The 14,969-nt window shown below is 42.3% G+C and overlaps 2 protein-coding genes across 2 annotated transcripts; both read left to right on the top strand.

Moving 5' to 3' along the window:
- The first annotated feature begins 276 nt into the window (after nt 1–276).
- LOC122023916 (vacuolar protein sorting-associated protein 28 homolog 1-like) lies at nt 277–2,106 on the top strand. Its single transcript, XM_042582340.1, has 2 exons — nt 277–1,053; nt 1,903–2,106. The coding sequence occupies exon 1, from the start codon at nt 393–395 to the stop codon at nt 1,038–1,040; it is 648 nt and encodes a 215-aa protein (XP_042438274.1). The 5' UTR covers nt 277–392; the 3' UTR covers nt 1,041–1,053; nt 1,903–2,106.
- Nucleotides 2,107–6,178: 4,072 nt separating this feature from the next.
- On the top strand, nt 6,179–8,517 carry LOC122023915 (L-type lectin-domain containing receptor kinase IX.1-like). The gene has a single exon (XM_042582339.1). The coding sequence runs from the start codon at nt 6,339–6,341 to the stop codon at nt 8,367–8,369; it is 2,031 nt and encodes a 676-aa protein (XP_042438273.1). The 5' UTR covers nt 6,179–6,338; the 3' UTR covers nt 8,370–8,517.
- The last annotated feature ends 6,452 nt before the right edge of the window (nt 8,518–14,969 follow it).

Genomic DNA, 14,969 nt, shown 5'->3' on the forward strand with positions numbered 1-14,969 from the left:
ATAAAAATCTATTAACTACGTAAAAAAAATCAATAAAAATCATTAAATCTTTTAATTGAATACCAGTTGTTTTCGTAATTATTAATTTAAGGATTAAGATAAATATTTTGTATTTCTAGGGAAAGAGATTGTGCACGTGCGCTGCATGTGATTCTCGAGAGTACATCCTCTCGCGACATCCAATTGATATACGATTAGGATAACAACAACACGATTCAATTTAAAAGCCTTCCCGGATTGAATCCCTACATTCTGTTTCCCGACGCGTTCCGCGGATCGCCCTTTTGAGGCTTCTTCGTCGGTCGATCCGCCTGCGGCAAATCGAAGAAATTGGAGAAGGGAAGAAGCAATTGATCGGAGAAAGAGAGGGAGATAGGAGCGATCGATCGTCGATGGAGGAGGTGAAGCTGTGGCGCGACAAGAGGGAGCGAGACATGTACGACAGCTTCGCCGACTTGTACGCCATCATCAAGACCACCGAGAAGCTGGAGAAGGCCTACGTCCGAGATCTCGTCTCCTCCTCCGAGTACGAGGCGGAGTGCCTCAAGCTCATCGCCCAGTTCCGCACCCTCCACTCCGCCCTCCGCGGCACCGTCCCCTCCCTCGAGCGCTTCGCCGAGGCCTACCGCCTCGACGCCCCTGCCGCCATCAACCGTCTCCTCGTGTCGGGCGTCCCGGCCACCGTCGAGCACCGCTCCGCCGCTATTTCCTCCGGCGGAGGCTCCTCTGCCTCCGCCGCCGCCGTCGCCGAATGCGTCCAGCACTTCATCACCGCCATGGACTCTGTCAAGCTCAACATGATCGCCGTAGACCAGGTCCACCCCCTCCTCTCCGACCTCTCTACCTCCCTTGCCAAGCTGGGCAACGGCCTCCTCCCCTCGGACTTCGAGGGCCGCACCAAGGTCCGCGACTGGCTCGCTCGCCTTGCTAAGATGGGTGCTTCCGACGAGCTCACCGAGCAACAGGCCCGCCAGCTCCACTTTGACCTTGAGTCCTCTTATAACGCTTTCATGGCCGCCCTCCCCAATTCCGGTTCTTAATCATTTATTTCAGGTTTTCTCTCAAGTACCTTCGTCCTACATGACGTCTCAGCGCAAATATACGCACTAGCAGTGCATAGCTATATTGTTCTGTGATGGTTCTTGTATTTATCCCTGACAATTTGTTTCATACTTGTTTGTCTATGAGACTATGCATTTCTATAGGTAAGTCTGATGCCTTATTGATCTCGTATGATTTAGAAGCTCAGTTGTTGATTGAGACTACTATGCTACTTATGTACATACTTTGATCTTTTTGAAACTTACCTATGTTTACATAACTTGTGCTACCTTTCGCATGGTAAATTCAGTGAGGTTTCATAAACTGAAGTTTCAATTTCATATGAAGCAAAGATCAGCTAGGCTACTTTTCACCTTTTGAATACTTTATATGCTAAATACTCATTAGTAATAATAGCTATTGCTTAGTCTAGTTTCTTTGACAGACCCATGAATTTGCTCTACACGAATAATAGACAAAAGGGCCCAGCTAAGCTAGGTCATTAGGACATTTTATTTGGTCATTTATTTCAAGAACCTCTAAGATAATGGATTATAATTTATTAGAAAAAAAACTTGTTGATCTACAAATTTTTTGTGCGTGATCATTTTTACTTATGCTTACAGTTCAAGTTCAGATTTATGCATGAACTAATACTAGCAGTGGGGCAGTTCTCTGCTTTGGTCTATCTAAGCCAATTAATAATATTTGTACGTATCATATACTTGGTTGAAATCCACAGAAGTACTTCTATAACCTTATCTCCTTCTTTTGTTGTTTTCTTTATACTATCTTGATTGTTCTTCCATTGACATATGAATTTGGAGTGCAGTAGAATTTGATTGTGTTTTGGTCTTTCAGGTGATAATCACACATTGAAAAAGCTGAAAATTAAGGAATGTACACTGTAGGAGAATTTGAGCTACTTGCGTACCTTCCGACTTCCAAGTTCCTTCTGGTTTTCTTACTAAAGATCGTGTGGAGGTCTTTGGCATCTATTAATCTGAAAAATGCACCTTCTTTTAGACAAGGCATTTGCAATATTTAATTATGCATAGACATCCATGTGTACTATTGCACTAATAGATTCTCATAGTAGCTAAATATTTTGGCTCTATGTCTCCCAAGATAAAGTTTCATGCCAAGTTCCATGGTTGCTGACTTAGATTCAGTATTCTCATAAACACAATAGGAATCGCACAACAAATTATTTTCTTTGTTCTTTTTTCCTCAGGTGCTCTCTCCTGCACTCTTTTTCCCCCCCCAATAAGTTACAAATTCCACAGCAAGCTTATGGAGGTTGTTCCCTCTGGTCCAACCCATTTAACTTGTATGGAGTTAATATCACTTAATGATGTGAAAGGTCTAGGTAGTCAGTCTAAGAGAATGCAGAAAGTTGGTCCAGTTAGAAATATTGCTACATGAGCATTTGCACTTTGTATATGCTATTTACTTTTTCGAGTTTATTTTGACAATACAAGTGCTTGAAATCCTTACATATCATGATTTATTTTTGTGTAGTTGACAACAATAGGAAGACGAGTGCTAAAATTATAGTAGAATGCAGATTGTTGTGTCATGGTATGCATCTGTGGGTATGGATACACCATTGCAATAGTAGAGATGGAAGGTGTGAACTCCTACCTTTCCAACAAATTTGGAAAAAATAATTTCTCAATCTTCATGTTCAATTCTCTTCTTCTTAATCTCAATGTAGTTCAATTCTATTTCCAACAATAGGAAGCTATGTTTTATTTGCAAGGCTTTTAGGGAAAAAAGTGAATACTTTGAGGCTTTAATGTTGAGGAGAAAGGCCATGTAGTTTATGAAGTTCCTTGTATTTTCTTGGCTGTTTACCCCTCATGTCCATGCTTGCTGCTATAACGTATAAGTATAATATAACTTCTGTGGGGTGGATATCTGTTGTTTATTCAAATATCTACTTGTGATTCTTTGAGGATCAGTATAAACTATTAATCATCAGATATTGCAGTGGTAGGTCAAATAGGAGGAGAATGGAAACTCAACTTCCTAAAAAGCCTTCTAGTTGTGAATCCTAATATGCTTAGGCTATGTTTGGTAGGGTGTAATCTGTCTTGTAATATAATCAGGATTACATTACAAGGTTGATTATTTTATTTGGTTTAATTTTAAACTTGTAATGTAATGTAATATGAATTACAAAAGGTAGTGAAGTTTTGTAATCTGGATTACAAAATAAATACTATGTAATACGATTACATTACGATGTCATCGTTTAACCAAAATTTAAATGTCAAATATACCCCTAGTTCACCGCGGTCGCCGCCACCGGTGACCGTCGCTCACCGCCACCCGCCACCGGCTGTCGCCGGCGACCATTGCCGGCGACCATCGCCGGTCGTCGTCGGCGACCACCGTCGCCACCCGCGACCATCGCCGCCACCCGTGACCACCGCCGCCCACCGTCGCCGGCCACCTCCGGCCGTCGTCGCCGATGGTTGTCGTTGTCGCCGATTGTCGACGGCCGGCGGCGGTCAACGGTTGCCGATGGCGGCGGCCAGCGGAGGAGGTCAATGGCGGCGGCCACTGGTTGCCGCAAGCTCCGGCAGAGGCGCGGTGGCCGTCGGTTGAGGTCGTAGGATATTTTTATTATTTTATAATATTACGAATTATATTTATTATAAAAAATAATAGACACCAAACAAAAGAATATAATCACCCTTGTAATCAAAGATTACATACATTACATTACCAAACATAGTAATGTAATCAAGATTACATTACAAATTTAATTTTATTACAAATTACATTACACCCAACCGTCTTTCACATTTTTTAAAAAACAAAATAGTTGAACATGATTTGGGGATATTATGCGATATTCATAATTAGTCTAATGTTAGATTATTTGCTAGTATATAACTAATTGGTAGTGGTGTGTTATGTCAATAAGTATTTGATGTCAAAGAAATAATCATTCTTATTCTACTCAGTCCTTTGAAAAAGATATATAACAATAATGGGTTGGTGCGGTAAGTTGGTTAAGGGGTCTAACCCATTAGGCTCTACCGATTGGGCATGCACGTCCGGCCCAGCTAATCGATTGGACAAATTATCAAGCTGATCGAGTGGATGAGTCAATAAGATTGAGTGGACCGATGTGGTCGATATATGGCTGGTTGGATGGACGAGTTAGTTGGATCAATCAGTTTGGTGGTTTAGTTTGGCTGAGCTATTACTTGTGACTATTCTGGCAGATTATATACATTTTACCTTTTTTTTCCTCTTGTATCATACTTTCATTGCTGTAGATTAGTGAAGGTGATTTTAACTATTGTCTAGGAGAAAGAAAACATATAAGCAATATGCGGTGCCAAAACATTGTGAAGTATCAGCAATAGGCAGTTTCAGATGAATGTTCTTGGAGTTTGAATTATGTTAATAATTATTAGGAAGAGTTGAATTTTGATCGCTCACTTCCAAATAAAAAAAATATTTAATATAATATTTCCATACCTTTCTTATTGCTTATTGCTTATTGCTTATTGCACGGCTAATTGTTAATTAAAAATAGCGGTCTTGCACAAGCCGGCTGCCATTGCTCCCCTTAGTATTTAACTCGACAAGAAGAAAAACGAAGGTCGTTTGTTTTTCTATGTTTTAAAAAATGTATCTTAGAACTTTGTTTATTGTTTGATACGATGGAATATTTTCAATCACCAGTTAATGTCTTTTAATGGTCGATAAAAGTATGGGCAATGCTTTTAAATATTAAATGCACTTGGATCTAGATAATAATTCATCATTAAAAATAAGTATTAGATATTTTAGTGTGTATTGATCCTTTTAGAATTCCTATTCTGTAAACTATCCCCTCCTTCCTTTGCGTTGGACTCCAATGACTCCCATAGTCAACTACGTGAAATCTATTTCACGCATCATCATTTCTACCTTTGACTGTTGTTCGGTCCTGCTGCTGTTCATAAACCTCCACCTTGTTAACCACAAGTCCTTTCAGTGACATGCCTTAGAGTCGATCTTGTTATTGTTCATAAACCTCCTTCACCTTGTTAACCACGAGCCCCTATATATATATTATTTTGATATATATATATGTATACTGAATCCTGTTAATTATCATGTATTAACTAACTCAATCATATCTCGGAGTCTAATCAATACTAATAGTTATTGTTATAATTGTTATGATACAGACATTTCAACTTTGATCATTACTTTCGATGAAGAGGTGAAATGCCTAGAGGACTGAAACAGTGAATCAATGGTGAATCCTGTTAATTATCATGTATTAACTAATTCAATCATATCTCGGAGTCTAATCAATACTAATAGTTATAGTCATAATTGTTATGATACAGACATTTCAACTTTGATCATTACTTTCGATGAAGAGGTGAAATGCCTAGAGGACTGAAACACTGAATCAATGGTGAAAGCACACAAAAATACTATACATAAAAAACAAAGAGCTTCCTAGTAGTAGTTACTATAATTATAATAATAATAATAATAATAATAATAATTGCTAAATAATTAAGAATATCTGTTTTTTTACCTGTATATAGAAATCCTTTGACGTTCTTCAGTTCCATATGTTATCTGAATGTTACGGTAAAAAGAAGCGGTTCACCGTTTACCAGCCGGTACATAACCGGATCCCACAAAATCATAATATATATTAACAATAAAAAAAAAACAATCATATGTTCAAAGAAAAAATTCATGAAAAAATTCAATTATAGACATATAAAATCATGATTCATCATTTTATTTTTTATGAGTCACCTCATTTTATGTATTTATTCTTAAATTTTTCCTTGAATTTTTTTATGGGTGGAGCCCAGTAAGAAGCTATTGGCACACCGTTTCAAAGTTGGGATCGATTCAGGTGGAATTACACACGGATCGATTCCTCTAGACAAACACGCCAATTCGCAGTAAGTTTGCACTTGACGAGAAGAAATAATTATGAATTTGGGACTTTTTGATCACCGGATTTTTTATGCGCAGTGGTCCCCCTTCAAGACTGACCACAACTTTCATGGAACCCGGTCAATCAGTGTAGTTTTCGTTTTGGTGGGGCCAGTAAGAAGCCATCAGCAAGCCATTTCAAAGTTTACACTTCATGGATCGATTCCAGTAGATAAACACGCCAATTAATGAGTTTACACTTGATCAGAAGAAATTATTATTATTATTTTATCACCATCCAATTGCCCTCTTTCCTCAGATCTTGATCACTGCTACTGCTGCTGCTGCTTCTTCTTCTTCTGCTGCGATCTTCATGATCTGCAATGATGCGTAGATCAAGCACTTTGATGATCTCCACTTTTGTGATTTGTTTATTGACCGCCGTTCCTTCGTCAAGCTCTCTGTTCTTCAACTTCTCCAACTTCCATAACGTCGGCAATGAATCCGATATCCTTCTCCAAGGCGACGCCCTAAACAGCAACGACTTTATCGAGCTCACCAAGAACACCGGCAGTCAGCCAAACACCCAAAGCGTGGGGAGAGCGAGCTACTACAAGGAGCGCCTCCTCCTATGGGACGCGCAAACCCACCAACTCACGGATTTTACCACCCGCTTCGTCATCAACATCGCCAACCTGACCGGCAACGAGGTACTCGGCGACGGCCTCGCTTTCTTCCTGTCGGCTCCGCCGTACGTAGTCCCTGACGATTCCACCGGCAGGGGCCTAGGCCTCTTCAGCGACGTTGTTACTCCTCCTCCCCACTCTACGGTGGCAGTGGAATTCGATACTTATCAGAATCCGGAGTACGGCGATCCACCTTACGGACATGTCGGAATCGACGTCAACTCGTTGAACTCGACCAAGGCAGCGTCGTGGAACTATTCCGTTGGCACTGATATGGTCGCGTGGGTCATTTACAACGCCAACAGTCAGAATTTAAGTGTGTTCCGCTCGTCCGGGGATGATCGAGAGCTCAGTGATGCTGTTTTGGTACTCAGCGATACCATCGACTTGAGAAAAGTCCTGCCGGAAGAAGTAGTCATTGGTTTCTCGGCGGCAACCGGTGGTTCGGGCGTTGAAACGCATACTATTCATTCATGGTCGTTCGATTCGACTCTGCAGCCAAGAAAGTCGTTCAATTCGACTCTGCAGCCAAGAAAGAAGGACAAGACTGCGTTCCTCGTCGGTTTCGTCATTGCCGGAGCAGTACTAGTCTCCTTGGTGACAACTTTGGGCGTGCTATGGTTCTTTAAACGAAGGCGGAGGGCGAATGGAAGAGATGAAGAAGAGGACTGGATCTTCGATGAAGCCATGGATAATGAGTTCGAAAGAGAGAGGGGACCGAAGAGATTCGCTTACAAGGAACTCGTCCGGGCCACCAGAGACTTCTCGGATGAAGGGAAACTCGGCGAAGGAGGGTTCGGATCGGTCTACAGGGGCGTGTTGAAAGATCCCAAGCTCGAGGTTGCCATCAAAAAGGTCTCCAAGGGCTCGAAACAGGGGAGGAAGGAGTACATGTCGGAGGTCAAGATCATAAGCCGGCTTCGCCACCGCAACCTGGTGCAGCTCGTAGGCTGGTGCCACGACCGCCAGGAACTCATCCTTGTCTACGAGCTGGTGCCCAACGGCAGCCTCGATTCCTACCTCCACGGCGGCGACGCCGCGACGACGTTGGCGTGGGAAGTGCGGCACAGGGTTGCTCTGGGCTTGGCCTCGGCTCTGCTCTATCTCCACGAGGAGTGGGAGCAGTGCGTGGTGCACCGAGACGTCAAGCCGAGCAACGTCATGTTGGACTCGACGTTCAGTGCCAAACTCGGGGACTTCGGGCTCGCCAGGCTCCTTGACCACAACGGCGGGCCGCAAACGATGACGGTGTTGGCCGGCACGAGAGGCTACATGGCGCCGGAGTACTTCTACACCGGCAAAGCGAGTAAGGAATCCGATGTCTACAGCTTCGGGATCGTGGCGTTGGAGATAGCATCAGGTAGAAGGCCATTAATGGTGGAGGAGAGCGGCACCGTCGAACTGGCTCGATGGGTGTGGGAGCTCTACGGGAGGAAGACGATTCTCGAGGCGGCGGATGAGAATCTAAAGGGCGAATTTGATCGGAAACAAATGGAGTGCTTGATGGTCGTGGGGTTATGGTGCGCTCATCCTGATCCAAAGCTACGGCCGTCGATGAAACAGGCCATTAACGTGCTCGACTTTGATGCTCCTTGGCCGGAGCTCCCTCCTGCGATGCCGGTGCCTACTTACGGCCCCGCTCCGTTACCTGCGTTGACTACTATGGGCATGAGTTCTGAGTCAACCGGAACTGCTTCGTCGTCTGCTTCGGGCCATTTGTGGACATGATAGGATTTTGACTTGTTTTGAATTAGCATTATTGTAGGAGTAAACAGTAATTTTGCAAATATAAGAGGTGATTTAAAAATGAAATAAAACGGGGGTTGAAACTGAATTCTCGATTCATAAAATGCGCGAAGAGTTTGATTAGGGCGTTTCAAGAGGTTTAGGATAGGAAAGGAAAGGATGGAGGATTACAGGAAGAAGAGGATGTCATTGCCACTCGATACGTGATAGATCCGGGGAGAAACAAGGATCGTCGAACTGCTTCTACAGCTTTAGGGAAAAAAAAAAGTGAATATATTGAGTCTTTAAAGTTGAGGAGATCAAAAACGATGCGTATTTTATGAAGTTCTTGTATTTTGTTGGTTGTTTACACATTGTGGCAAAAGGCGAAACGTTCGTCCCAGCGCCCTCGTCGTACCCGATCCAAGGCCATCACGAGAGAGGTAAATCGCAGCATCCGAGCGGGCATGTGACGAATAGGGTATAATATGAGGATAGGGGATTTATTCCCCAGCTGCCCCGAATATCGACCCTGCTGCCTCATTGTGGCAAGTTCCACCACATATCAACCCGGATGACCCATGCGGTCTCTTGGTTGTTTACACATGGTCATTGACGTGGTAGTCCACATGAGGTGCCACGTGGCATCAAAAAGTTAAAGTAACAAGTGATGTGACAGTCAAAATCAAGGACGAGAAAAAGAGATACACTGCTCAGGTGATAATCAAGTTGATCGAGAGTGGACAATTAATTTACTAGGAAAGCTTCCATCGTTTCTAAGTCTTACCGAGTGAATTTAGAGTAGAGTCATTACTCGGCGCACATGTACTCTTTCTAGGTTTTGAGAAATTGTATCATAATTTGGACATCCTACTGCTCAAGAGGCAAATTAACTAGTCACCTATCAGTATAGTTACTGCATTAACTCGAAACATAGTGGCCTACATTAAAACACTCAACCCCGCTTATATTCAATATTTATTATGGGCTCATAGATACGTGAAAAGGTAGAGGAAGTAAATTAATAGTCATGTGCATTTAATATGTCCTCATCAATCGTAGTCTCATTAAAAGTTTGGAAGGAGACGAAAGATCTTTTGTAATTAATAAACCAATAATTGGTTCATTACTCTCTTGTAATAAATAAAAAATTAGAAGAAGAGGGGGGATGATCATTTTTCTCTTATCTAATTTGATTAGAACCCTCAACAATGCAGAGGGAGCAAATGAACCCTCCTCCACTCGTACCTCCCGTACAAGTGGAATCGCCTCATTTATCTCGACCTATATTAAGGTCGACCGAGGGTTCAAGACCACATCCGATTGGGCAGCAAGGGGGTGCCCAATCAACAGAATCATCTACTGGGAATACTCCTCTGCATGATGTCACTCGACCACCGACATCGATGAAAGGCGAATCAGGGAACTCGACCATTTCTCCTTTCAGTCTTGGCATCCTAGAAGACCCCCTACTGCATCATTATCGACCACCTAGTACCGGGGAATACAATGGTTCCATTGATCAGTGATCCCAAGGACCACATCTGCAAGTCTGAGAATATGTCACTACTGCATCAATACTCGGATGGGGTAAAGTGTCAAGTATTCTTAACTACCCTATCGGGACCCACACAAAGATGATTCTCCCAACTCTCATCAAACTCTATTTATTTGTTTGAGGAATTCAGAACTATATTCTTGCATAATTTCACCAGCAGTAGGAGGTATCATAAAACATGAATTTATTTGCCTTGAAATAGAAACTAAAGGAAACGCTGAAAGATTATATTTAAAGATTTAATAGAATGACACAAGATGTTCCGTCAGCCACTTCTGAAATACTGGTGAGTATCTTCTCACAAGACCTTTTGGAGAGGAGGTTTTTTCAGATTGCTCGTGAGAAAATCTCCAGCCAATTTTGATGATTTACTTAGCCGCTCAGTCAAGTATGTGAACGTGGAGGAAATTCAGTTGCCTCGAAGGAAAGACCCTGGAATCACTAGTAGAATTTTGGCTTTTTACTTCGCCACTCTTTATTTTGACGATTGTTAATTACGAAGTAATATATAACAATTAACTTCGTTAATAATACTAGCAAAGTAAAATATTATTTTTTACTTCAGAATTTAAAAAACAAGGGCTTCACTATTAATTTCAATAATATTTTATTTCGGTACATTAATTTTGATAAAGTAAAAAAAAATTAAAATATATATATATATATATTTTGTGTGAAGTAAAAAAATGAACCGGATGGAATTAATTAGACTTCTAATTTTCTATCTCACTTCTTAATTAACATTATAATTAACCTTGCTAAAATAAATCACGTAACCACTTAAAAAAAATTTCCCATCTCACTTCTTAATTAACATTATAATTAATCTTGCTAAAATAAATCACGTAACCACTTAAAAAATAATTTCCCATCTCACTTCTTAATTAACATTATAATTAACCTTGCTAAAATAAATAATCGTAACCACTTAAAAAATATTCCAAGCCCTAGCGTGCATCTCCACCTTCACGGCTTCACCGCGCCTCGTCGTTTTTTCATCTCCATCGAGCTTGCGCCTCCGTCCTCCGCGTCTCCAACCATGCCTCCATTTTTTCATCTCGAGCTTGCGTCTCCGTCCTCCGCGTATCAAGCCTTGCATCTCCGTTCTCCGCGTCTCCAACCTGCGTCCGTCCCCAGCCGTGTGTCGTCCTGCCGTGCGTCGTCCAACCGTGCATCACCCGACACTAGGTTTCTTCCTTCTCGACCCCTTCTTTCCTACGTTGTGTCATTAATGTTCTTCCTATAGATATCTCTTCTTTTAATTTTGTTTGTTTGTTTGTTAAAAAAATAATGATTCACCCAATCACAACTCCTATCTTCTTCAACCTTGTCATTTTGCTCTTGGTCTCGATTAACCTTAGAATGAATGAATTTGAGCAGGCAAGTCTTTGCCACTGCCCTATTTCTCACTTTCTATTAACGTAAGAGTTGGAATCTTGATTATAAAAACCCATTTTTTTGGAAAAACATAAATTAGGCCTATTTCCTCTCCATTTGTATGTTCCTTGTTCATGTTGCTGTGTATTTTATTCTTAGATTTCTGGACATTACATCCCCATTGGATGTTATGGGTTCATTAACCAGAAGTTATTAGAAAGAATGCCAAATGAACAATGCAACATGATGCAGAAGGAATACATAGTAGTAAACTATGCCACTCATATTAGCTGTAATTCATTATGAATTCTGTGTATTGAATCATTTCTCTTGAGCACTCATATTAGCTACACTTCATTATTTGTAATTATAGTTGGTAAGAATAAGATATTAAGTTTTTATACTTTGCCTTGAAGCCTGCAACCTATGAATTTAATTGTCAACATCCATCTTATGCTTTTGTTTATTAGATTTGAATTGGTTCTTCAGATGGTTTATGACTGTTGCTCAGATGCTTGAACATTATTATTACACGACATATGCTTACACCTCCAAGTATGCTGACACCTGTAATATTAATTTGTTTGCTTACAAGAAATTCTTTATTAAGGTCATGGTTCCAAATAATAGGTACTCAATGGCAAAGAGATATGCTTGTTGAAGTTCCTAATATCTTAATTTCATATCATGACAATCCACTTCTATGTCTTTTCATAAGTTTATTATTAGCTTGTATAGGATATTGTTGGTTTTACTGCGGTTGCTACTAGGTTCTGTCGCATGATTCATGGATTTCTTCCACTAAATATCTACCTTCAATATGCATGACTTTTCCTATTTATATATATGTCTGTAAATTTTCATTCATTATTGTGTATGGGAATTAGCACATGCATGTTCTCAGTTTGATTGGGCTTCATTTTTGGTTTTCTCTGATAATGCAATTCATTAAAATTCTATAATTTTTTAATTTCATCTTCTTTGAAAGAGTTAGTAAGTTGTATAGTAAAATAACATCATATGCATTCTTATGAATAATACTTTTGATTTGATTTGATTGGTAAAAGGGAATTGGATGATCTTTTACCTTTATTATTTTTACAAAAATAAACAATATTAATGCCGAATCAACAAGATGTTCAGCCCGAGAGGAAAGCAGCTCCTCTTCCTTTGCAGGCAAAAGAAGTTTACTTGTACAAAGCAAAGGATCATCAAGCAAAAGGAGTCATTCAGGATATAGAGGTAGCTCCTCCAGCCCTAAAGCAAGAATGTTTCTGCACTTATCATTGTTGGTGCAACCTTAGGTCAAGGTTGACCTGGTTGACCTGACTCGAGTTAACCTGACTCGAGTTGTATTTTGATGTTTGACGAGAATAGAAAAGTTCTATTCTGATGCTTGACGAGAATAGAAAAGTTCTATTCTGATGTTTGACGAGAATAGAGAAGTTGAAGTTGTATCTTGATGATTGACAAGGATACAAACTTGGGAGATTGTGGGTGCAATCTTTGGTCAAGGTTGACCTAGTTGACCCAAGGTGAGTCGACCTGATTTGGGAAATCCTGGTGAGTGAAGCCAGGTGAAAGTCCTGGTGAGTGAAGCCAGGCAAGGGAAAATCCTGGTGAGTGAAGCCAGGTGAAAGTCCTGGTGAGTGAAGCCAGGCAAGGGAAAGTCCTGGTGAGTGAAGCCAGGCAGTTGGAAAGTCCTGGTGAGTGAAGCCAGGCAAGGGAAAGTCCTGGTGAGTGAAGCCAGGCAAGGGAAATCCAGATAGGTCAAGGTTGACCAGACATCTGGTGAAAAGTCCAAGCAGGGAGCTTGGCACGAGAAAAGTCCAAGTATGGAGACTTGGCACGGAAAAGTCCAAGCAGGGAGCTTGGCACGGGAAAAATCCAAGTATGGAAACTTGGCATGGGAAGTCGGAGAGGGGCTTGGCACGGGACTAGTCGAAGAGGGAGCTTGGCACGGGAAAAGTCGGAGAGGAAGCTTGGCCTGGGAGGTCGGAGAGGGCTCGGTAGCTCGTTCTCTGGACCGGATGGAGTCGGAGAGGGCTCGGTAGCTCGTTCTCCGGACTAGGTCAGAGAGGGCTCGGTAGCTCGTTCTCTGGACCGGATGGAGTCGGAGAGGGCTCGGTAGCTCGTTCTCCGGACTAGGTCAGAGAGGGCTCGGTAGCTCGTTCTCTGGACCGGATGGAGTCGGAGAGGGCTCGGCAGCTCGTTCTCCGGACTAGGTCAGAGAGGGCTCGGTAGCTCGTTCTCTGGACCGGATGGAGTCGGAGAGGGCTCGGTAGCTCGTTCTCCGGACTAGGTCAGAGAGGGCTCGGTAGCTCGTTCTCTGGACTAGGTAGGGTTTAGGGATGGGAAGCTCTAAACCACGGGCTTGGATCGGTCAGCAGACCGATCCAGTGATACTATGGGTTTTCTGATCGGTCTGGTGACCGATCAGTAACCAAACAGTGGCTCACTGTAAGCAATCTGATCGATCACCAGACCGATCAGGAAACGATCAGAAGCGAAGAAGATCGGGAGAATAAAGAGGGAGGATCGGTCTGTGGACCGATCCACCTGAGTCCTGATCGGTCCACAGACCGATCAGAGACGAGGCCAACTCTCTGTGAGAGTTGGCTGATCGGTCTGGGGACCGATCAGCCTAAGGCCTGATCGGTCCCAAGACCGATCAGAACACTCCTGGACCGATCAGGAGTGTGCCTGATCGGTCCAGGTCCTAGCCGTTGCGACACAACGGCTAGATCTCTGTGTCTTCTTTCTTCGCAGGTTCAGGATATAAAAGAAGTTGGAGGGCCTCTACAGAGTAGCTAGTTCTTCTTCAACTTCTTGCTTCTGCAAGTTCTTCCTGGTTCCTTCTGCGAGCTTTGCTGAGCTCATACTTCTTGAAGCTTCGCGTGAGCTTCCCTGCTGCTGGCATCCGTGAAGCTGCTGCTTCATCAACGGACTCCAGACGAGAAGGCAAGCTTGTTTGTTTTACATTCATATTGTCTTGTGCTTCTTTGTATTTTGTGTACTTCTATCTTGCTATTGCAAGAGTTATTGTGGCGAGGTTTCTCCACCCAGAAGGAGTTCATATTAGCCGGTTATCCGGGGTCTCATCCACCGACGGATTGATAGGCTTCGTCCACCTTACGGACACGCCGAGGAGTAGGAGTATCATCTCCGAACCTCGTTACATCGCTGCGTCTAAGGTTTGATCTTCTCGTTCTCATTTCTATTATTTTATTTCCGCTGCGCTAACTCGATTTGTAGAAAGAAACGTAAAATTGGGTTCGGCTATTCACACCCCCCTCTCTAGCCGCATCCGAAGGTCCTAACAAGTGGTATCAGAGCAAGGTTGCTCTTCGACGGATTAACACCCGGGGGAGCACAAGCTAGAGAATGGATGGACTTTGAGAAGACGTCACGATTCCACCCTTCTACGATTGCGACAACTTCGCGTTTTGGAAGGTAAGAATGAAGTACTTTCTTATGACTAACTTAGTTAATTGGAATTGTGTACAAGTAGGTTTTGTTCCTCTAAGGGATGAAGAAGGAGAAATTCTTGAGAAGAAGAGGTGGACGAAGGAACAAATCCACCAATCCGTAATCAACGACGAGGTAATGAAAATTTTTGAATTCTCATTACCTAATGATATCTTGTGTAAGATAGGTGGTTACAACAA

Source organism: Zingiber officinale, chromosome 9B (assembly GCF_018446385.1).
Source record: "Zingiber officinale cultivar Zhangliang chromosome 9B, Zo_v1.1, whole genome shotgun sequence".
Taxonomy (NCBI): Eukaryota; Viridiplantae; Streptophyta; class Magnoliopsida; order Zingiberales; family Zingiberaceae; genus Zingiber; species Zingiber officinale.